At 36.1% G+C, this 24,243-nt stretch overlaps 1 protein-coding gene across 3 annotated transcripts in view; it reads left to right on the top strand.

Moving 5' to 3' along the window:
- LOC149555004 (B3 domain-containing protein Os07g0679700-like) overlaps window positions 1-24,243 on the top strand; it is a 93,287-nt gene that overhangs the window by 39,166 nt on the left and 29,878 nt on the right. For all 3 annotated transcript variants that reach the window (XM_089829034.1, XM_089829033.1, XM_089829032.1), the window contains exons 7-8: window positions 12,856-12,932; window positions 13,171-13,578. In XM_089829034.1, coding sequence (XP_089685160.1) covers window positions 12,856-12,932; window positions 13,171-13,578 — 485 coding nt within the window. The remainder of the gene's footprint in view (window positions 1-12,855; window positions 12,933-13,170; window positions 13,579-24,243) is intronic.

Below are 24,243 nucleotides of genomic sequence, written 5' to 3'. Positions count from 1 at the left end.
AAGTGGCATCATTAGGTTAACTTCATAAATTATTGGCATCATCTTATTTTTATATACATATGTTCGTATTTGAGAGTGTATAATAATGATTAAATAATAAATTAAATAATAATTTCTTCAAAGGTATGAATTATATTTTTAATTTATATTATTTTTAATTTATAGTATATTGTTTCTCTAATATCTCATGTGGTTCCACAATGCAATATGTTGTCAAGTCTTCGTATCCTTTCCAAGGTAGTCCTAAGTCATACCTGTCGATTCAGATGATTGGACTAATTGACCATCCTCTTCCGATGATCCCGTTTAGCAATGCTTCCCCTCTCTTCAGCCTTCTTCCCATAATCACTTGAACAAAACATTCTCGCCAAGACATTAATTCAAAGATATATTAATCATTAAAACCATTGTCGATCATTTAGTGACAGTTATAGATTTCATCAACTTCTATAATAACTAACTCATTTCACATAATCATGAATGAAATAACTCATTATCATTTGATACAACGTATATAATTAACTAACTCATTTCACATGATCAAGAAAGAAGTAAATTGATACAATGCCTATAATTAACTAACTCTCTTCACACGATCAGGAAAGAAGTAAATTGATACAACGTCTATAATTAACTAACTCTCTACATGATCAGGAAAGAAATAAATTGATACAACGTCTATAATTAACTAACTCACTTCACATGATCAGGAAAGAAATAAATTGATACAAGGTCTATAATTAACTAACTCACTTCACATGATCAGGAAAGAAATAAATTGATATACCAACAGCTATGATCAATTTAAAACTTAGGGCAAAATTTGGGATGTAACATACCCACCCCCTTAAAATTTTCATTGTCCTTGATGAACATAATAACAAACTTAAGTAGTACTTAATTAGTTATACAGAAAGGAAAAGGAAACATTCAGTTTTCAATTTCAGAGAAGAGATAGGGATATCTTTGAAAAATATCATGATAATCCTCCCAGGTGGCATTATCCTCAACATATTGGTCCCACTGGACCTTGCACTGTGTTACGTCCAATTTTGTAAGCATCGCTTACGTACCTCGAGTATTCTGAGCGGTCTTACCTCTACCACTCCTGGTTCTTGTACTTGCAATAATTTCCAATCAATCATATGTTCATGATGGGTAATATACTTTTTAAGATATAACACATGGAAGACTTCATTCATCCTGGCAAGGGTTGGTGGTAAAACAATCCTGTAAGCTACTCGGTTCACAACTTCTAGAACTTTAAAGGGTCCCACATATCTCGGGGCTAACTTAGCATTCTTGCCAAACTTGATAGTACTTTTTTGAGGCTTAACTCTTAGTAACACCTTCTTCCCTACTGAGAATTCTCTAGGTGCTCTTTTGGCATTAGCATAATTCTTCTGTCTGTCATTTTCTTACTTTAACCTTTGACAAATCTAGATTACCTGCTTTTCCATCTCTTGAAGCATTTCAGGCCCAACAATGATTCTATCTTCTAACCGATTCCAACTTATTGGAGTTTTGCATTTACAACTATACAAGGTTTCAAAGGGAGCCATTCTAATGGTGGACTGATAGGAGTTGTTATATGCAAATTCTACCAAGGGTAATTATGTTTCCCATTGGCACTGTTGGTCCATACAATATACTCTTAGGAGATCTTCTAATACTTGATTTACCCGTTCTGTTTGACCATCTGTCTCAGGATGATAGGCTGAACTAATGTTCAATTTGGTTCCCGGATCTGTAAATAATGTTTGCCAGAACTTGGAAGTTATCCTAGCATCCCTATCTAAAATAATTTTCTTCGGAATTCCTTGCAACCTGAAAATCTCTTTTATGAACTTATGGGCAATCTCATGTGCTCCATCAGATAAATTCCTTGGCATGAAATGAGCAACCTTAGTCAATCTGTCAACCACGACCAAAATATTATTGTGTCGATTTCGGGTCATAGGTAACCCTTGTACGAAATCCATGGATATTACTTGCCATTTCCACTCGGGTACTTCATTTGGGTGTAACAAGCCTGTTGGGTATCGATGTTCTACTTTTACTCTCCGGCATTCCAAACATCTTGCTACATACTCGATTATCTCCCTTTTCATCCACTTCCAGAAATATAGAGGTTTTATATAAAATAACATTTTCGTTACTCTCGGATGTCCTGAATATGGAGCTGAGTGATATTCACCTAAAATCAGTCTTCGGAGTTCAGGGTTGTTGGCCACATAGATTTTGTGGTGGTATCTTAATAATCCATCCTCTTCTAAGATAAACTTTGAATACTTAGGATCCTGCAGGTCTCTGATAAGAGCTAAGCTGATTTTTGTATAAAACTCATCACGCTCCAGGTGTCGTAAAATTTGGTCCCTCAACTTGAAGTTTACAGTAGTTATTGCCGAGATGTGTCCTATTTGGCTTAGGGCATCTGCCACCTTGTTTTCCTTACCTTTAATTTAACTTATGTCGAACTCATAATCTGCTAAGAATTCCAGCCACCTTCTTTGTCTAGCATTAAAATTTGGTTGGGTGAAAATATACTTCAAACTATGATGATTAGATCTAAGCTCAAAAGGTTTTTCAATTAAGTAATGTCTCCACATTTGTAAGACATGCACAATTGCTGCTAATTCAAGATCATGGGGTGCATAATTTTTCAGTTTTCTAGATTCATAAGCAATGACTTGTTCATCCTACATTAACACACCCCCTAATCCTTCTCCGGATCATCTGTTATAACTACAAATTGCTTTTGTGGATTAGGTACCCTCAAAATAGGTGCAGTAGTCAATTTTTTTTTTCAGAATCTCGAAGGCTGATTGACACTTCTCTGTCCAAATAAATTTCTTTCCCTTTCTCTGAAGTGAAGTGATCGGATAGGCTATTCTTGAAAAAATTCTAACAAATTTTCTATAGAACCCTGCTGACCCCATAAAGCTCCTAACTTCGGATACATTTCTAGGTACGGGCCATTCCTTAATTGCTTTTATCTTAGATGGATCCATTGCTATACCCTGAGCTGATATAATATGCCCTAGATACTGAATTTCCCTTTGGTAAAAAGCACATTTAGATAATTTTTCATATAGCCCGTGTTCTCTTAATCTTTGTAGAACTATTTCTAAGTGCCTCTGATGTTCTTCTTCATTCTTAGAATATATTAAAATGTCATCTATAAAGACCAATACAAACTTGTCTAGACAATCCTGAAATATGTTGCTCATTAAATTCATGAAAGCTGCTGGGGCATTGGTTAACCTGAAAGGCAACACTGTAAACTCATAATGTCCATATCTAGTTCTGAATGCGGTTTTATGTATATCCTTATCTTTTATTTGAAGTTGATGGTACCCTAACCTTAAGGCAATTTTTGAGAATACTGTCGCACCCTTCATTTGATCAAAAAGATCATCTATCCTCGGCAATGGGTACCGGTTTTTGATGGTGACTTTATTAAGCATCCTATAATCTATAAATAATATCATGGTTCCATCCTTCTTCCTTAAAACAACACTGGGGCTCCCCATGGTGAGACACTAGGCCAGATCAACTTCTTATCTACCATATCCTGAAGTTGAATTTGTCATTCCATTAATTCTGTAGTTGTCATTCTATACGGGTCTTGGGATATGGGTTCCACTGCTGGTATCAAGTCTGGTGAAATCAAATGCTCGGGAAGGGGGTAGTCCAGGAAGTTCCTTAGGAAACACATCTTGATAATTTTTCAAATAAGGGTATTTTTCTTCGAAGGACTCTTTTAACTTTTTCCTAATTTCTCCATCTTTATAAATGTAGTCATCCCCATATGTGATGGTTTTAGGTTCCCTTGTATCCTCAATCCTAATTGCGAAAATCTCACAGCCTTTTCTCCTATATCTCTTAATTTGCATTGTAGAAATCTGTTTCGATCTAATTTCATGTTTAATCCTTGAAATGCTTGTTGGTCTGCCTTGATCATCCACACAATTTACAGTTTTGGCAAGACAATCTACTTTGGCCTTATGTTCATTGAGCCAGTTAATTCCTATGATAATGTCATATGACCCCAGGGGTGCTACATATAAGTTCAACTCCGTGGTGAAGTTCGGGAAGTCAACCTGAGCTTCCAATAGGCATTGCTCCACCTTAGCCCTTGACTGGTTCACGTACTTGACTGTCTATGGTTTTGTCATAAAACTAGATCTTTTCGAGAACCTACTTAACAACCTAGGTGATATAAAACATTCAGATGCTCTAGTATCAATTAATGTAGACATAGGGTTCCCATAAATCTTACCCGGACTTTCAATGGGGCCTATTTGCTGCTCTGCTTGTCTATTATCCAAAGTTGCGTGAATCCTTTACTAGAAAACTTGTTGCTGCTATGGTAAAGGTGGTCACTGTGGTTGGCTGACGTTGGGTTTAATGGGGCACTGTTTTAAAAAATGATCTCCTCCACAGTTAAAACATCCTCCTGGTGGTCCCTTCTTTTAATTATTCCTGTTGTTTTTATTTGTATAATAATTGCTTTTGGCATCCCTTGCCCCATTGCTCTTTAACTCTGGTTTGTTGTTTTTGTAGTCCTTAAATTGCTTTGCTGAGGTCCGAAATTAGCACCATCTGAATTCCAGGTTGTCTTCCTTTTGTTGTCTCAGATGGAGTCATCCTTTTTGATCTTGTGTTCTTGCTGAACAACCTTCTCTAGGGCCTCTTCCATGGTTCAGGGAGCGAGAACATCAATAGCTCCTCATCCTATTGTTCAATCCCATGATGAATTTCCTTATCTTCAAATTGGTAGCTTGTTGATAAGGTGGCACATATTTAAGCAGTCGCATGAACCTCTCCTAGTACTTATGCACTGACATGTCTCCTTGTTTTAAGTTTTGGAAATCTAAAAGCTTCTGATCATAAGAGGTTTGCGACAGCCAACGTTTCTGAAATATATTCACAAATTTATCCTAGGTAATCTCAGTGGTCCTAATGTTCTGTTCAACCTTGGTATTTCCCCACCAGGTTGTAGCTTCTCCGGTAAAATGATATATTCCCCAAACTGCCTTTGAGGTTTCAGAAAAATTCCTAATCTCAAAATATTGTTCCATCTTAGTTAACCATGCTTCTGCTTCCTCCTCGGACTCAGAACCAGAAAACTTAGCTGATTTTATTTTCTTAATGTCTGTAGATAAATCAGCTACTATCTCATTCTTCTTTTGTTTTTTTGATTGCTTGGGAGAGGGAGTTTTGTTATGTCTAGAGACTTCTGTCTCCGCTCTTGGAGGTGTTGTGGTTTGGGCTTCCTTGTGGTTCTGCCCTATCTGGGTTGCCATTTCACTCATCCTTTTTTCCATGGTTTCTAACTTTAGTTGTGTCTCTTGCAAGATTTGGAGTAGCAGTTCATTAGAAGATTAAGAGTTCTCGCATATTATATCTTGATTTACATTGTTCTAGTTGCTGTTCATCTTTATGTTTATGGTTCCCACTTGTTAGTTTACAATTGTGTTAATTATGTGGAAAAAGAAGAGATCTAAAAAGAAAAGCTTTACAACACATGATTTTCAAATAATTTAATATAATTTATTATTCTGTTGCTTCACTAAGAGCAACCTTATTTACAAAATCTTCCTTTATTGAGGAATGTTTACATCAACATAACATTTAGTCTTGCTTTGTAGGACTTCATACATATCTCGCACCATCCAAGATCTATGAAACCGTAAGAGAGGGTTGCTTTGTCGAGCATTCCAACTTTCAATCAGCTTGTTTCTATATACTGCTTTGCTAGCAGGAGTCCACTTGACTCTTCTTCATTCGTTGAATTGCCTGATTCAGAGTTTCATTATCTTGGGGTATTGAACAACAGGTGTAGTCATATTTAGTCATGTTTCTAATGAGATAGGAAAAGATGGGGTGTCAAGTTTTCTTGTGGGATGTTTTACGTACTTGCATCCTATAGTCAACCCATAATTCTTTCAGGTTTCAAGAGGGTAGAGTGCCCTAGGTTCAGTGTCGAACCCAACGCTCTAATACCATATGTCACATACCAATTTTTTTGAATTGTTGTAAAAGAAATATTCATCTAACAGCAAAGTCCTTTCACAAGACTATGATCTCATTTAACTAACTATAACTAGAAAGAAGTAACTGCTAACTAATCCATAGCATCTTAACATCAACGTATGTAAGGAAATAAATAAATGATTAATATCATATAAATCTATCTAACATGCTTAATTGAAATAAAGTAACATCCACTATTTTTAAACATGGATATATTTCTACACTACCTATTTAAGCTTTCATATTTCTAAAAGTAAATGTACAAGAACATACAGTTATGAAGAATTCTCTTTATCTTGTTGTCCAAACCTCGACATTGGTGAGAGGAGAAGCACTGACATAGGCTTAACTCCCAATTGCGGACCATTACTTATCCCTACACATCCTAACTTAATAGAATAGCCCTCCCTACCTCGAGATTGGGCTTGGGATGTTCATAAGTCCAGCCATCTGAGTAATCAGGTGGTTTGAGTGTCCCATCAGTTATCTCCAAACAACTGAAGCATCTAGACAAACAAAGAAGATCACATGATTAGCACATCTGCCTATTTCTACCCTGGCCAAGGATTTCAAGTTGGGTTTGGAAACCTGATCTCCACCACTCGACTTGACAACATATTTCATTACCGGAACATGCATGAGCTATTATATATTTTGTCTATTATTTAATTAATTTGATTCCATTCTTGTTTGTGCAAACTCTCTACACCTCCTCACCATTTCAGGCTACCATGCCGGTGATTCCTAGGTGCTTGTGAGTTTATATCCACTATATTTGCTTTACACCTCTTCACTTTTAATGGGATCATTGCCAGTGAATTCCTCCGTGTTTGGATGATATTACTTTCATCTCCGTATGGGTATAAATGGAAGAATTAAATTCTGGGCAGGATTATTGGTTCATGGTTATCATTACAATTCTATCCTTCATATTCATGGTTGATACAAGCTTATGGTTAAAGAACAACAGTGATATAAAAAAACACTCTATGAACTAGAAATATGTATAATGCCTATCCCGATTCAGTTTGTAATATATTGGCAATAGTATTTGGTTTTCATGAAAAATATGACACCTAAATGGCATAGCATTATGAAATAAAATATTAACAAATTCATAACAAGGTTCAGCGGACTCAGTATTTCTTACGTGATTCCACAGTCTGCTCCTAGTTCTCCGCGGCCGGAAGATAAACTTTGCCCTTCCTTGCTCAGAACCTGCGGATCAGGAAAGTGTGAATATGAAATGGAAAATGAAAAACTAGTGAATAAAATCGGCAATAATAATCAGATTCTCCTCCCTTTGTGTAAACGAATAAGCAGAGAACAGAGAGCCACCGAAAGCAGAGAGAATAGACTATATCAAAATACGATCATAGAGACTATTAAAAAGATGTTTTGGCTCTTCGACTACCTTTAGTTACAAAGAAGGCTATTCAAATGTTTATCAAATCGAATTTTTAAAAGAAGGAAATAAGAGGGAAAGAATAAGAAGTTGAAGAGTTTGAATTTATTATTTTATTATTATTGTTCATTCTTTAGCTTATTCTTATTCTTGTTCAACTAATTAGGCATTTAGTCTTCATTTGTCTGTCATCTTACCAGGTCCATCAGGCAATGACGCCAAATGTTTACTGTATTGGGTAAAGAAATCAATGCATACAGGCAATAGATAGAAACAACAAAACTCCTATTATTCACATATGCCAAAAGATTATATTATGCTTGATAAGATGATTACAATGCTTCCCGAAGGGGGTATATATACTCACCGAAAGGCCTTTCAGAAGGTTCCCGAAGGAACCCGTCAGGCACAAGTCGGTTACATAACAAATAATGCATACTAACCTACCCATCGGCTCATTTACAATTATTTACCGACTACATGGGATATGCCCTTGGATACAACCTATTCTTTAATCAACCAAATACAAGATGCCAACCAATTTCATTCAATTAGGAGAAGTTGATACAAATTAGATTATAAAAGTGATTAAGATCTTCTTATGAAAATTCCATAATCTGATCATGGGAGTTTTTCATACACTCCAGTTAAAAAATTATTGAAAAGCCATCTGAAGTGGATACATAAGCACTACACTAAACACATTTCATGATCTTACATATTGATAAACTGCCCAACAGTTGGATAAGGTTTTCTAAGGTGCAGGGATACAAGGTTAATCATTTTAAACGCAATAACATAACGATCACTTATTGATATTGAATTACAAATAACATATTGTTATTATTCAAACCCTTCGAAATACAAAGTAAAATAGAATGAAGTCTCCTGCAATTGAGGTTAAAAGGAAATAGCCCCATAATCTCAGGAGAACACAAGTGGGGACAATATAATGGTATTAGAGCATGATCCTATCATCCTACACGGTAAACAACAAAGATGAGGAGTTGTGAAGGTTTTCTTTGAGACTGAAGTGTCAATATATGGTCTTACATATCCACATCAAGAGTGGGACACCAAATCCTTGCCTAAAGTGATATTATGATAATAATAAACAAGCACAAGGTGGAGATGAATATAGTAATCACATAGATATTGATCTTACGAGCCAACTTTAATATGTGACGACCTTATTGAGAAGACATGCATATATTTTCATGGAGTGGAAAGAATATGGAGCTTTGGAGAGGTCCAACCATAGCTGCACCAACAATCTAAGGATCCAACAATGTAAAAATACTAATTAATATATTTATAATTTGATATGGATTATAATTAATAAATATTCAAAGAGATAATATAAATGAGGGAAAAAAGGGTTGCAATGAAGGGAGAATTGCAAAGGGCATCCTTTTGCAGTAGCAATAAGGGAGCACTGTTGTAAGAGCCCGTTATTGCAGTAATTTAGGGAGAATGACTAACAACACACTCTTACTAGCACGTTCCCAAGGCTACAATAAAGGTAGAATCACTAGGTCACCCTACTGTAGTACTAGTAGCTAAGGGAGAAAGTCTACGAGGGAACTCTACTGCTGTGTGATTAAGGGAGAATTGCGAGGGGATTCTGTTGCAGAGGTAGATGAGGGAGAACCACCAAGGGCACCCTATTGTTGTGGTAGTTAGGGGAGAAATGCTTTTAGGAAGCCTACTACATAGTGAGTAAAGGAGAACTGCGAGGGCACCCCACTACAAGGCAAATATCTCATCTGTCAAGGCCTAGGAGAGGTAGAACAATCTTCTAAAGAAGTGCTGGATATACGTAAGGCCTTAAGGAGAGAGGAGTTGTGAGGAGACAATATCATAGTTGGAGGCTGCTCCAAGTCAATTGTGAGACAAGTAGAGCCCCAAGAAATCCTCCCACAGGGACTAAGATTCTGATCACAGACTCTCCCATAAGAATTGGGAAGAGATAAATTCTCTCCTAAGAATTATCAAGATGGATAGACAGAGTAAAGTATATCCATAAGGCCTTTGAAGGAGAAAGTTGTAACGAGATGGTGACATAGCTTGAGGACCGTTCTAGAATGACTATAAAAGACAACTAGGCTTGACCATAAATTAGATTCACTAGTAGAGAATGAGTATACATTTAGGCAACTAGTGGGCAACCTTATCTATCCAAACACTACTAGACTTGAGACCAGACGTGCTGTTAGTTACCTTTCTTGCTTCATAACAGCCCCAAAGGATGAAAATTGGGTTTTTGTGAAGCATATGCTGTGAGATGTGAAGGGCACTCCTGATTTTGGCATTCTGTATGGCAGAAGTCAAGATGCTCAAGTCATTGGTTATACAAATTTGGATTGGGGAGGTTTTATTGATGATTGAAAGTCTTCTTTTGGGAATGTTTTCAGTTTGGGCACAGGTGAAGTCACATGGACTAGCAAGAAGCATGAGACAAATTCACTCTTATCTACTGAGATTGAATACAAAGAAATAGTAAATAAACTTGTAAGGCAGTTTGTCTTTATTGGATGCTTGCTGATTTGTCTATGTCTCAAGCAAGCCCTACTCCCCTCTTCTGTGATAATGAGGGAGTTCTGAAGTTCCATGAATGGACCAGGCATGCAAATCTTCATTGTCACTACATCTGCTAGCTTGTTGAAGATGGAATCATGATGTTGCAGTATGTATGCACTAAGGACAACACTGCAAACTCCTGACCAAGTCTCTCAATCCAGAAAAGTTTATCAAGTTTAGGGGCCAACTTGATGTAATTGCTAGAATGACCATTAAGGGAGGGTATTAGAAATTTTACTATTTTTAGTCTCTATATTTAGTTAGATCTAGTCAATGGTCATTTATGCTTTCTTTTTAGTTTGCTTATTTAGTTCTATTTTTAGACATTGTCTTAATTAAGAAAACTTTTCTTTTTTGTTCACACTATTATTAGCATTTGTAAACTCTATTTAAGAGTTCATTGATAATAAAATTATCCTCTTGTTTTTAATTATTTCAACAATAGAACATATACATATAAGTTACATTGTTCTTATGCTTAGATCAAGATGTCATATAAATACTATTAAGATGTTTGAGAGTGGTTTTAGGCTCATAGGAGTTCTAAAAAAGATTTTAGAATTTGAGAAATTCTAAAAGCTTTCAGACATTAGCCAGTTTCAGGAATCAGCGTGTCTCCATTAGTATATCTCCCACAACTCTTCTTGACTTTTCAAAGCAAGTTTGATATTAGAACAAGGATTTTCTAAGGTATCAAATTCATTTCATCACAAATCCCTTGATTTCAACTTCATGACCTTGATTAGCTTAGCCCAACCCTCATTCTTATCTCTAACTTTGCTCAAACTCATCTCTTAGACTTGGAGACCTGAAAATGCTACCAACAAAGACCACTTACGGCCACTACTCCTAGTGCCAAAGCAAAAAGAGGGTCCCCATATGCAATGGGGCGATGGTGTGAAAACCTCATAGCAACTGCAATACATAATTAAATAATAAACATATTGAGACACCTTAATCCAAACAATAATTGTAAAATAGACAAACAAACTACTATTATTATTTCATGTCAAATGTAGTATGGATGGTTAAAACCAAATATTATACATAACAAAAAAATTGATTGTCAAAAAAGTCGAGTGGACTTTTTAAAAACCTATTTTGCTTTCGGCTGTGAGGTGTTTAGATAATCATACTTTTGGCCTTGAAACAGTAGGCCGTTTTGAAATGAGACTGACCTGCCAATTTATGGGCAGCTAAGTTAAAAGAAACTCTCATTGTGGTTAAAAATTTATATCTAAATAAGAAGGATAATGAAAACCTAAAATTGTCTAAACCTATAACAAGAATTTTAAGCCTTGTTTCAAATATATTAATGCGATACAAGGCAAGGCTTAATATTCTTGTTATGCATGTATGTATGTACACTTAGGAAATCGCATAGAAAATGATATGGGTTATGATTACTCAGGGTTTATAGGAGGTCTTTCAAGTGCAATGTTACTTTGGTCATGATGTGCTGCTGTATGAACTTAACTATTTTATGGATACCAAAAAAGAGATCTGAGTAGTAAATACTATCTTTCAGGTCTGGAGAGTAAAGTTGTTGCCATTTTGCCATATTGCTATATGTATGTTAATGTTTACATTGAATTAGCATGATAAACTCATAATTTTTACCCATGGTTACGGGGAGACCTGTCTTCCCCCTAAAAGACACGTCTCAGAGACGGAGATGCATTTTGGAGACTTTTCGCGTCTCCGGAGACCTCAAAAAATGTTGGAGACTTCATGACGAAGTCTTTGGAAGTCTCCTAGTATTCTAATCCAAAAATTGAGGTATCTCCGAAGTCTACGGATAAAAATAAATTTAAAATATAATATTAAATTATTTTATGTATTTTAGCCCTCATTTTAATATTTTTAAATGCAAAAGTAAAGACCAATGACAATTTAAATGATTTTTTGGAGAGAATGACAGTTGAAGATCTTGAGATTGATGATCACAACCTTGTGGAGTAGATGATAGTACCATCAACATCCTAGTACTAGATAGATTTCTGGTTTTTGTTTACTATACTAAATTTGTTCATTTCGTTTTCATATTGGCAATTCAGCATCAAACTGTACTTTGTTGCATTTAAAATTTGAATATGTAATGATAATGTCAGCGATTATCAATCTCATATGATGATGATCATATGTAATATTCGGAAAACAAGTATGATTATGAGATACAATAATGTGATTATTTGAGTTTTGAAATATTTGACTCTATATTAATGTGATATTACTATTATTATTTACTTTAGTCTTTTAGTTTTACAATATTACTATTTTGTATTTAGTATTAGACTCAGCAAACTATCAAAAAAACAAATTGCAGTCTCCAAATACCCCCCATCTCCCATTTTTGAAAAATTGTCGTACCGGTACTAGTACCAGTACCGGAGACCTCCAAGTCTCCCCATCTCCCAGTGACCTTGTTTTTACCACTTGGTGAACGATAGATCAGAATATATTAGAAGCTCAAATTTCAAATACTGCCGTTAATATGCTGATGCTATTATGACAGATTTTAGTATAACTTATTGTCTTATTTGTTGACTATCTATCAATAGATTGTAGTATAACTTATTGTCTTATTTGCTGACTATCTATGAATTGCAGAGTGCTAAGTTGTCATCACAAGTTGTCTCAATAAACCTCCAATAGATACTAGTTGATCTAATAGGCAGCTTGTTCTCAAAATAATAGGCAGGAATATGCTAGAGTTCAGATGTCATTACTTAGAGCTCATATATGTGACAATATGGATTCCAATGCTCTTTTTTTCTTTGATTTTATGCTTTGGTCTAGATAAATGACATGTTTTTTCTGTTTTCTACTAGTAACATTTAGCCGGATTGATCTAGAAGGAAAGCTTGTCATGGGTTATCGAAAGGCTTCTGATACTATATTAAACCAGGTTGGCTTTCCTGCTTATTGGACTTACAAAGTAATGAAATGTGAAGTTATGTCATATTTGTTGTCTTAAGTCTGACTGGGTTATATGTTCATTATACAATTTAATCTTTCATATTATTATTTTGTGTGCTTTATTGATTATTACAATAGCATTTGGGTGCTTTTCCAATATTTCTGTTAGAAAAGTAGAGCACATAACAATTTGCTTGATGCATTGATGTCCTCTTTTCTTATTTTAGGAAGTTCAACCATCAACATCAGGAATTGGGCCATTTTTCAGTAGCGCCCTTAACTCTGCAAGTACAGAAGTTTTTTCAGGCTATACACTTCCTTCAGTCAATGTAAAAGAAGAATCATTTGCAGAGCCTCTGACAGGTCAAGTCAATACTCCAAGCACAAGCTTTAGTTGGTATAAAAGTGACAAAGCTGGAGGCAAATCCAAAGATAGTTCAAGTCAATCCTTGTTGACACCAGAAAAGAAAAAAAGTCGCAATCTTTGTTCCAAGAATAAGAGACTTTGCATGGAGAATGGTGATGCGTTTGAATTGAAGTTGGCATGGGAAGAAGCTCAGGATTTGCTTCATCCTGCTCCAAAAGCTGTACCTAGCATTGTCATGATTGAAGGGCACGAGTTTGAAGAATATGAGGTATGGAGGCTCAGCTAGGATGGGTTTTAAATTTCATTAAACATAGGACGAGAAATTGTATGGACACTCTTGTCAGATCCTTTTATAAATTACTTCAAAATTATTCAATAAAAATAAGTAGAGCTGACTTAATTAAATTCCTTAACATTTCAAACATGTAAATATTTGATTTCAAATGCCCTTGCAATTGCTAAATCTTAAAATCCAAATATAAGCCAATGAAAAAGCTACGAATTCATCTAATGGGGCATTCCTTCTATGTGAAATCATAATTTTAATCTGCCTCTATATTTCTTGTTTTCTGCCTAATATAGGTGCAACTTTTAAATATAGAGTAATGAGCTGCAACTGCAAGTATTGATCAATGCTTTTATAATAATTTTGAGACTGGAATAAGATGTTTTTATTTAAATTATCAATTCTATTGCGTAGTTTTGATTTAGAATAACTAAGACTCAGGATAACAGCAATGATTTGAGCATTAATGAGGCAGTGATGCATGTCTATAATAAAGGGTATTTTAAATATTGGTGTAGATAATATTTAAGGAGTATAGTACAGATTGCTTATGCAGGGAATAATCAAAACCCACAAGGATATGCAGTGTGTTCAAGGGCATTCTGATCCAAATTAGTATAATCTAATGGGATGTAAAAATGAAGGTTGTATACAAGGAAATATTCTAAAGAGCAGGGTAATATCCAACTCTCCAGATCTTGTTGAATTTGACCTTTTTACTTTTAATTTAAAGGCATTTCAATTGTTTGAGTAACCATGCCACAAATGGATTGAGTAACCATGCCACAAATGGATTAACTATACCAAAAGGAAGAAATCATATTAGTGCTCATGTACAAGAAGAGGTCAATTGTACCAATGATTATTACAGTCAACAATGATAGATAGGAAAAGGAGTGAGTAACTATTGTGAGGCTTTCACACTATCGCCCCATTGCAAATGGGGATCCCTTCTTTTTTATTTGGTAGTAGCTTAGTGGTCTTAGGTGGTGGAAACCTTCAAAGTCTTCAAGTCAAAGTGATGAGTTTGGGCAACTTTGATATGCTGGATAGTCAAGTCTGTCAGGGGCATGGGTGAGAGTTGGGCTAAGCTAGCCAGGGAAATAGAGATGAAATCAAAGGATTTGTGATGGAATGAGTCAGAACCTTTTGAAAATTCTTCTTCCAGTTTCAATTTCATCATAGAAAGTAAGGAACAATTGTGGGAGGTAACATTGCTGAAGGTGCGCTGAATCCTGAAATTTGGCCAAGATTGAAATTTTTAAGAAACTCCACCTAGTTTTAAGAGGTATGTCTGTTGAGTTTTAGAGGAATGCTGCAAATGTATTTGCTCTGCCTATGATTTATGTACTTTTTAAAGGCAGCGATGTATCACATTTATATGGAGAATAAGCCAAGAAGAGACATGTCCCATGAAGGGACACGTCTATTCATTATTATGTGATTAACATAACATTTATAATTATGTGTATATACATAATATATCTTAAGTAATTTTGTTATTATAATATTTGTATATATACATCTCATATATATTAAATAGGTATATACATGTGTTCACTAGTAGTTATTCGACTGAAGCTACAAAACATAAACACTCCTTAGCTAGGGATTACCTCAGCATAATATCAAGAATGACAAGTAATAAGGATATCATCGATCAAAAGATATCCACCATTTAGATATCGTCTCATGATAATAAGACTAATGACTTCCTGAATGTCAAGTCATATGACATTCACCAAGTACTCCAATAGTTATAAGGTAATGGCCTCCTGAATATTGTGTCACTTGATATTCACCAAGCTATGACATATCTATACAAACAATTCATAGACTGTCAATGCAATGACATCTATCACACAATTATTGATTTACAAGATATAATCTATCATGATCTACTCGGACATTATAAGATGTTCATCACAATAGAAGGCCGTGATTTGCTTAAGGAACTCAATCCACCACGCAAGATATAATCTCTTTCAAACATCATAAATTGTCTATCACAATAGAAGGCCATGGTCTGTTTAAGGAAATTAATCCACCATGCAAATTATAATCTATTATGATTTGTTTCAGGCATCATAAAATGTCTATCACAATAGAAGATTAAGTTATTGAAAGATACAAGTGATAATTATTTGGAAGTCATCACTTCCTCATGATGGAAAGGGGTAGGCTCATTAAAATCATGCAGTCACATACATGGATTTTCGGACTCCCTCTGAATATCAATCTTATGAGCTCCTCATCTAATATTGCCTTTGATGAAGTGTCAGACTCCCTCTGAATTTGATATCTATCTTCTTTTCATATAAGAACATTGTCGGAGAGAAAAGAAAAGATCAAGGAAAATAGCTCTTATAATATGTATAGAAATATAAATAAGTGAGAGACTACAATGAATAGATAAATTTAATATTTCAGGGTAAGAAATACTTATCTGCACATGAAGGGCCATGGACATAAATGCCTTTTAACATTTACATTCTTTTTCTTGGAATGCCTTGCCTTTATCCACCTTATATGGTTCACCCTTCATTATATCAACTCCTTATGCTTTTGTACTCGAGGAACCCGATGTCCTCTTAATAGTCCTCACTACCGAAATGCTATTAATGCTCGTGACTTGGGAGTTTATCAATGGATATGAATCATATAATTTATTATTTTATGTGCTAGGAAAAGGTGGGGCTTTCCGATCATTTCACAAATTGGGTTGGAATGTGTGTGGAGAAATTTGAATGTTTGATTAGTCACAAAATTGGCTCCAATGCTTGGATTAGGTTGCTCATGGTCAGATATGCCTGCATGGCAGATGTCTCCCCATGATGTCGAGCTTGCTCACTTCTGCAATACCTATGTGGCTCGCCCGTGTATGGATCTTCCCTTGCGACAATGAGTGAGACAATGCCAAGTTCATTGGGATTTGGATTAAATGATCCAATGTTGAAGGGTATGCTTGCGATTGAGCACCATATATAACTTGTTTGGATCAATGCTTGCACTGGATCAGATGAACTCGAGAGTTTTGTTGCTCTGGGTAGATGTAACAGAGATGCTACATAGGTAACTTAGAGTGCTATCACAGATACCAAGACATGGCTCGACACAATATTGGCTACGTGGTAGGGCTTCATAGATCTCTACATGTCTCTAACATTGAATGTCGCTTAGGTGCTACAGATTTGATTGACAAAATCGGCGATTGGGCTCAATGCCAATACAGGGGTGATGAATGGTAATCTGGGCGATTACCCAATTGTCAAAACGGAGCCACATGACCAATGTTGTTACTAGATCGTGCTCAAGATCGGTTAGATCTTTCAAGTTTGGTGATTTGGTAGGGAATGTATACCTTTTTATCACCCCATTGATAGTCATATGAATGAATTTCCTATTATTGAGATTTTTTGTATTAATGTAATTTCTCCTTTCATTCATTTGTTCTTTCTCACATTTGCAACCTAGCTTTGATACAAAGTTGAAGTTTAGAGGATCGCTGCAAATGTATTTGCACTGCCTATGATTTATGTATTTTCCAAAGGCAGCCATCTCTTGCATTTACATGGAGAATAAGTTGAGATGAGATATGTCCCATGATTCATTGGACATGTCTATTCATTATTATATGATTAACATAATGACATTTATAATTATGTGTGTGTTGTTGTAATGTCCCTTCTTTGGGGACATTAGAATTTTTAAGAGGGAACGAATTTATAATATTAAATTTGATTATGTAAGCTAGAGATTTATTATTAGAGGTCAAATTAATGTTCTTTGTGGTCACAAAAGGACGAGGAGAGATAAGACGAAACCCAGAAAAGGAAGTTGAAGAGTCACAACTGCAAGAATAAAAGGAGAAGAGACCCTTTCTTTTGGGTATGCTTGATTTTAATATTCAGTTCAGTTTTCTCTCTTGGAGAGTTTTCAGAAAGCTTCAGCTTTTAGCTCGTGTGAGAACGTAGCCCCTCGTGTAGGCAGGCAGTGGATGCAAACCCATTGTCCCGGGAAACATCATTCCAGGTGTTTCATTCGTGCTTACAGGTTCTTAGCCTATCGTTCCAATCCGACTGTTGACTCTATATTTAGGATTGGTTTTCTATGTATTGGTTATTGTATTGCTGTTGTATCATACAATAGCGTTCAGTTGCTGGTTGTTATATTGCTGTTGTAAAAGCCAATATCACTGTTTAAGGAATTATAAAAGTTTTCTGGATTTATCATACCAGTTTGTAATCCATGGTTGCATGTTGATATTTTGAATGTTATTGCAAAATAACGGGTTATATTTATCTGAAGAATCTTCTGGTTTATTATAGCACTATGTCTCATTTTGTGTACATCGAATCCGAATGTTATATGTGAGGAAAGTGATTTAATAGGAAATTCTACTGGTTTTTCGAATGTGGTGTAAGTAATCCGCAAGGTTTTATTTCTAAGTGTATTTTTAAGGGAAATCCAACAAATATCCTATTCGGGATAGTACAGTGGTATCAAAGCCTCGAACTTTCCATCCTGTCGAGTACAAACAAAATGTTTAGTTTCAGATTTTCAAAGAGATGTCTTTAAATAGTTTGGATAAATCTACAAGCTTATCAGTACGGAAAAGTTTACCTCAATAAATAACACTGTCAGAATTAGAATATTTTTGCACTCGTGAGTGGATAAAAGACCTATGCAAAGATTTGGCACATTTCCTATTTCTGGTGACTAATGTCTTGGTTAGTAGCAATACTTATTTTGTTTACAGTAGGGTTTTGATTCTGGAGCCGACCAATTAAACCAGTATTTGACACACAAAAGATTAAAGAAAGGGCGGGCATTCAGTTTCTGAGAGTTGTAGTTGTCGTAAGACTGACTATTGCCTTCGTTGAAAAATTGATACTCATCTGTTCGAGTATTAAGTTTCGAAAAACAGATTTACAGGTATCTTCATTAAATGAATCTCTAACAGGAAGTGTAAAAAGCTGGGAACTTCATCTTGATAGTTCATTGGGGCATTTGGAGAGCATTGAGGGTGATCCAGAGCTAATAGTTTTTATACCATTCACATCTGATGTGAAGATAAAGAGTATCTCTATTGTTGGTGGCCCTGAAGGAACAAGTCCTTCGAGATTGCGAGCATTCATATACAGGGAAGACAAGGGCTAGAGATGTTGCTCAAAATGCTATTTAGTCACCCTTACTAGATATTGGTATTGAACGAGCAACTGGTATTGTATGGAATATCATTGGAGGAAGTGATTTGACATTGTTTGATGTAAATGCTGCTGCTGAGGTGATATATGACCTTGTGGATCCTAATGCAAATTTAATAATTGGAGCTGTTATAGATGAATCACTCGGTGGACAAGTAAGTATAACGTTAATTGCAACAGGATTCAAAGGCCAGGATGACGTAGAAGGGAAGTTGCACAGGGCATAGGACAGTTTTCTTATGGGGATGCCAACCAAGGGTCTGCTCGTCGTTCCTTAGTAGCAACTGATGGTGCAACTGTTGAAATGCCCAAATGCTTGAAGAGAAAAGGCTGTATATGGTATCCAAGAGTTTTTTAACCAGGGCATTGCTTACTCTTAGCTTCTCTACTTTTTATTCCTGCACGCTTGTAATTGGGTTACGTGGTGAAGCTACTCAGATAAAAGTGAACGGTTGCAACAGGAATCAAGACTTCAAGCAAAGATTATATGTGCCTTGTATGTGAACAAGCAAATATATTAATGGTCTTCTATATGAAAGCATTTACCAGAAGAGAGGGTCTCCATGGTGGTGTCGGGTGGTGAAGGAATAACACAGGCTGGCAAGATTAAGAAGGGAGGTGCGTTTCTGAATACTTTGATTTCCTAAGACACGTGGGAGTTACAAATAACGCATAAATACTCTTGATTTTCTGAATACTCCGTTGCAAGGAGAGTGTTGGTGTTAAAACGGTTTACAGACGGAAGAAAGTGACAACTGTCCGGTTGGTCTTCAATGCACGATAGTTGGAGGATTAGTAGATGGCAACGGTTTGCGGAATTCCTAAAGTCACCACACGTTTGGAATATAGGGAATGGTGTCGGGTTGAAGATTAAATCATTCATAAACCTCACCCCAGTTTGCTCGCCATGTCATGGACTTGTATTTCCTTCAAAACGCTCGGGCCCTCAGCTACAGTTGACAGACGGGTAGCGTAACTAATAGCTTTGGCTATTTTTGGCTTGCGTCAACGGTGGAACCCAAATTCGAGATTGTGGTGTGAAGTTACTCAGCGAAATTTTCCATTGAAGCAGGAGATTTGGCAGAAAGTTTAAAAACATGTCTACATCCACTGTATGTTGAGAGGGAAAGTAGAGGTAATGGCAGTTTGTTTTCCAAAAGATACGTATTCTCATGTGGACCTATAGAATAGGATATACGTTAATAAAACATTATATATCTCAGACAACTATCAACCTTCACATCGACTCCAAAGTGCGACTTGTATAGTGGTTTCTTATCCAACACTCTCATCCGATAGCCATTCTATAGGTACAGTTAGTTGCTTGAGATCGTACTGGAACCAAGCTTGTTTCGGGTTCTATTGATCAGACTACTCAGGTTTGGCATATTGAGCCTCGTGGTCATATTAGAGGGGAGGATTTAAATTGAAAAGGACGAAGAAGTCTAGGAAGTCTTATTGAATTGGCTTACGACATTCTGAGGAGAGGTGGTCCTCATAACTCTTCTTGCTGTGTTTGGGTTCACCAGTTGACCATAATATTGGAAGACATTCAAATTCCAGGTATGAGTCTCAAGATTACAACTCCGAGGATTGGCCATGTTGAATGATACTCCTCTCATGAGTGCATCTCCTTTAACAACTCTAGTATGAAGTGAGCAAGACTGGGCAATAGTTGTTAAGAAGGCTTTGGTTTCAGATACTGATACAACCACACAAGCTCTACAATTAGTAAATGGTTTCCAATTAAAGGGAAAGCCAATGGTTATTCAATATGGTCGTAAGAAGCGGGAAATGACAAATGTACAAGTTAGACTATAATGTTTAGGATGGATGTATGTCTACAACAGAAAAATCCTGTTACATGGAAATTTTGATGGCCTTAAACATTTTAAAAGATGCAAGCAGAATTGTCATATAGAGAACTGTGGAAAAATGGTGGGGCAAGCTACATATGGAATGCTTTTTACAGTAGAGAATGTATATTCAAGGAAAACATTGTATGCGGCCTAAGAGTAAGCACATAGTGGGAAAGGAAGAAACAAAATCTTGATTGAACACTTATTCTGGCATGTTAGAGAAATTCTGAAGTTAAAAATTGAAAGTATGACACTTTATGCTACACAAGATTGTATCCATTAAGCAAGTACAGGACAAGTATTGGCAAAATTAAATACTGAGATCTGTGGGATGTGTTAACACATGATTTCCTTGCGTCGCAATCCATGATTCTTGTCATCTGCAGCTATCTTCATTCGAAGACTTCCTATGATTTTTGGGTTTAACTTATACTTGAGAAGCCCATGTATGCCATGTTGGGTTAATGGTTTTGTGTCGAATTGCCACTATCAACCTTACACACTGGAAGGAGTTGTTTATTGTGGCAGATACACTAGCAGCGGGCAAGACACTATTTTTCTGCATGTGAATTATGGGATTCACAATGTCACTAAGGAATTGGTGCAGTGATATGGGAGAAAATCGTGGGCTCACCTACATCATTTGAAAAATGATTCTTCCTTAGTGGAGTAAAGACAGATTAAATATCAAATTTTTATTTTTGGAAGCATATGTGGTTGGAGGTACAAGAGTATTTAAAAATGAGAAGTCGAAGAAATAATTAGGGAGCTACCTTGCCAAAAAAAAAACTAACGTCTATTGCAGATCGGTAAAGACTTGAAAGCCAACAAAAGCTTAGATTAAACTGTTGGAGAGTTGATTAGCGCTTGAGAAAGGTGGAAAAGTAACCTAAATGAAGGTATTGTAGAAAATATAGGATATGGATAATATCAAGGAAGCTACTATGAGGCCACAAGTGCAGTTGGCCCAAAATTCAGATTTCGTTATTAAAACTGAGATACTCAACATTTACAAGGATTATCAAAGACTCCCTAACCGAATTCAGAATGATCTATCATTCAGGGATTATATGGATTTTTATCTTGAGCAACTAAATATGATTGATATGGCAAAACGAAAATATATAGAGTTGGCCCAGGATCTTTTTGCAAGGGAATAACACAGGATTGTATGAAGAAATTTCGATCGATCAAAATTATCCTGAAATAGAAAAGCAGACTGCCACCAGAAAAGGGCAGCCTTCTCAAGATCACATAGTAGATGTTACACAAGGCACAATTTTCTTTCTTGGTGATTTAGAAGTGAGCCTTGACAGGAAGGTTGAGGTGATAGATTGCCCACAAGGTAATAGTAGTTTGGAGCATTTTTATGATGAACCTTATATTCCTAACGCGCCTGGCTTGAAATTGGAAGAACCCCCTAAGATAACACTGCAAGATAATAAACAGTTCTAGCAGATCAGTAAAGAAATGCATACCTTAAGGAATCAATTGAGGGTTAGTGAAGATATTGTTGTGGCATCTTTAGTACATTATGACAGGATCCATGAGTTGGTTGATGAGCTCTACAGGAGGTTTCCAAGAGAAGCGGGAAGAGATTGGAATGTTGATGACTTGTAGGAGGTCAAAATAGCCCTCAAAACTATGAAATCAGATTACTTGTATTTGCTGACCGACATGGATTATATCCTTAAGATTGCTGAGATATATGCTGAATAGTCAAATAGAGGGAAGGATGAGATTGATGAACTTAACAGAGAGCTGAAGCATGTTTGTAAGGCATTGGATGAGGCTCGATTCTCTCTTCAAGGAGCAGAAAATCAGATCAAGGTCATGAATCAATCTCGAGAACAGGAGGATAGAATGAGACATAAATTTTTCCTAGAAGTCATTGATGAACTTGAGAGCATTCAGCAAACTTATGACTTGGATAGCTGTCCCAAACGATTAAGTAGCAAAACTTCATATCACTTTCAGCTGATAGATAACCCCTTGTTTGAAGTGGTTGCTAATTGGACGTCCAATAATCCACTTTTTATGATAGATGAGAGAGTCTCTGTTGTTTGCATTGAGGAGGAAGAAATGGATTTCAGACCCTGGAATATTGATTTAGATGCTAATAGTGATTTGGGGACTCAGCTTTGGAATGATGAATCAACTTCTGTTGCTTATTAGTTGATCAACCCCAACATATTTTCCGATTTCAACCCTCTCAAGAGTTGGGTGATTTTCCTTCATCTGCTGTTGAGTAATTCTTGGAGGAGCAGCTATGTGAGGAATATGGTTATATTTCCAGCATCTTCCATATTCCTAGCACCAATGTACTTGGAAGTTCTCCAATTTGATGACGATGGAGTTGGTTTTGATGTCCTTGAGATTGTGGTTTTAGCTTATGAGTAGCTCATTTCCTACATCACCCATTTAGGGCAGGTCTTCACACTCTACTGGGTTACACATGGACCTTTGATATGCTTCTACCTCATCATAGCAGCGGAACGACATAACAGAGTTTGGGACCCAAGTGTTGACAGATTACATTTATGGTTGGACGAGGATTTTATTGTGATGCAGGTGTTGGCCAGTGTTGAACAGTTTACAGGTGAAGGTGCTGAGTTCTTTCAGAGGGTTATATGGGATCTAGGGATCCGGTTGAAAGTCTTATTGCAGAGAGACATTTGGCTTCGCAGTATGGCTGAAATTGTTTTCAGTTTGGAATTTAGGGCTTCCTGCAGACTTGTATGGGATCCTGGTACTGATTGCTTGGGGGCAAGCAATCTCAAGGAGGGGAGATTTGTAATGTCCCTTCTTTGGGGACATTAGAATTTTTAAGAGGGAACGAATTTATAATATTAAATTTGATTATGTAAGCTAGAGATTTATTATTAGAGGTCAAATTAATATTCTTTGTGGTCACAAAAGGACGAGGAGAGATAAGATGAAACCCAAAAAGGGAAGTCCAAGAGTCACAACTATAAGAATAAAAGGAGAAGAGACCCTTTCTTTTGGGTATGCTTAATTTTACTATTCAATTCAGTTTTCTCTCTTGGATAGTTTTTAGAAAGCTTCAGCTTTCAGCCTGTGTGAGGACGTAGCCCCTTGTGTAGGCAGGCAGTGGACGCAAACCCATTGTCCCAAGAAACATCATTCTAGGTGTTTCATTTGTGCTTACAGATTCTTACCCTATCGTTCCAATCTGATTGTTGAATCTGTATTTAGGATTGGTTTTCTGTGTATTGGTTATTGTATTGCTGTTGTATAATACAAAAGCGTTCAGTTGCCGGTTGTTATATTGTTGTTGTAAAAGGCAACATCACTGTTTAAGGAATTATAAAATTTTTCTGGATTTAGCATACCAGTTTGTAATCCATGGTTGCATGTTGATATTTTGAATGTTATTGCAAAATAATGGGTTATATTTATCTGAAGAATCTTCTGGTTTATTATAGCACTGTGTCTCATTTTGAGTACACCGAATCTGAATGTTATATCTGAGGAAAGTGATTTAATAGGAAAATTCTACTGGTTTTTCGAATGTGGTGTAAATAATCTGCAAGGTTTTATTTCTAAGTGTATTTTTAAGG

This window comes from Cupressus sempervirens, chromosome 5 (genome assembly GCF_028749045.1).
Source record: "Cupressus sempervirens isolate cs-2001-9-10 chromosome 5, ASM2874904v1, whole genome shotgun sequence".
Classification (NCBI taxonomy): Eukaryota; Viridiplantae; Streptophyta; class Pinopsida; order Cupressales; family Cupressaceae; genus Cupressus; species Cupressus sempervirens.
The sequence above is the reverse complement of the archived record's forward strand: the minus strand, read 5'-3'. Positions and strand labels throughout refer to the sequence as shown.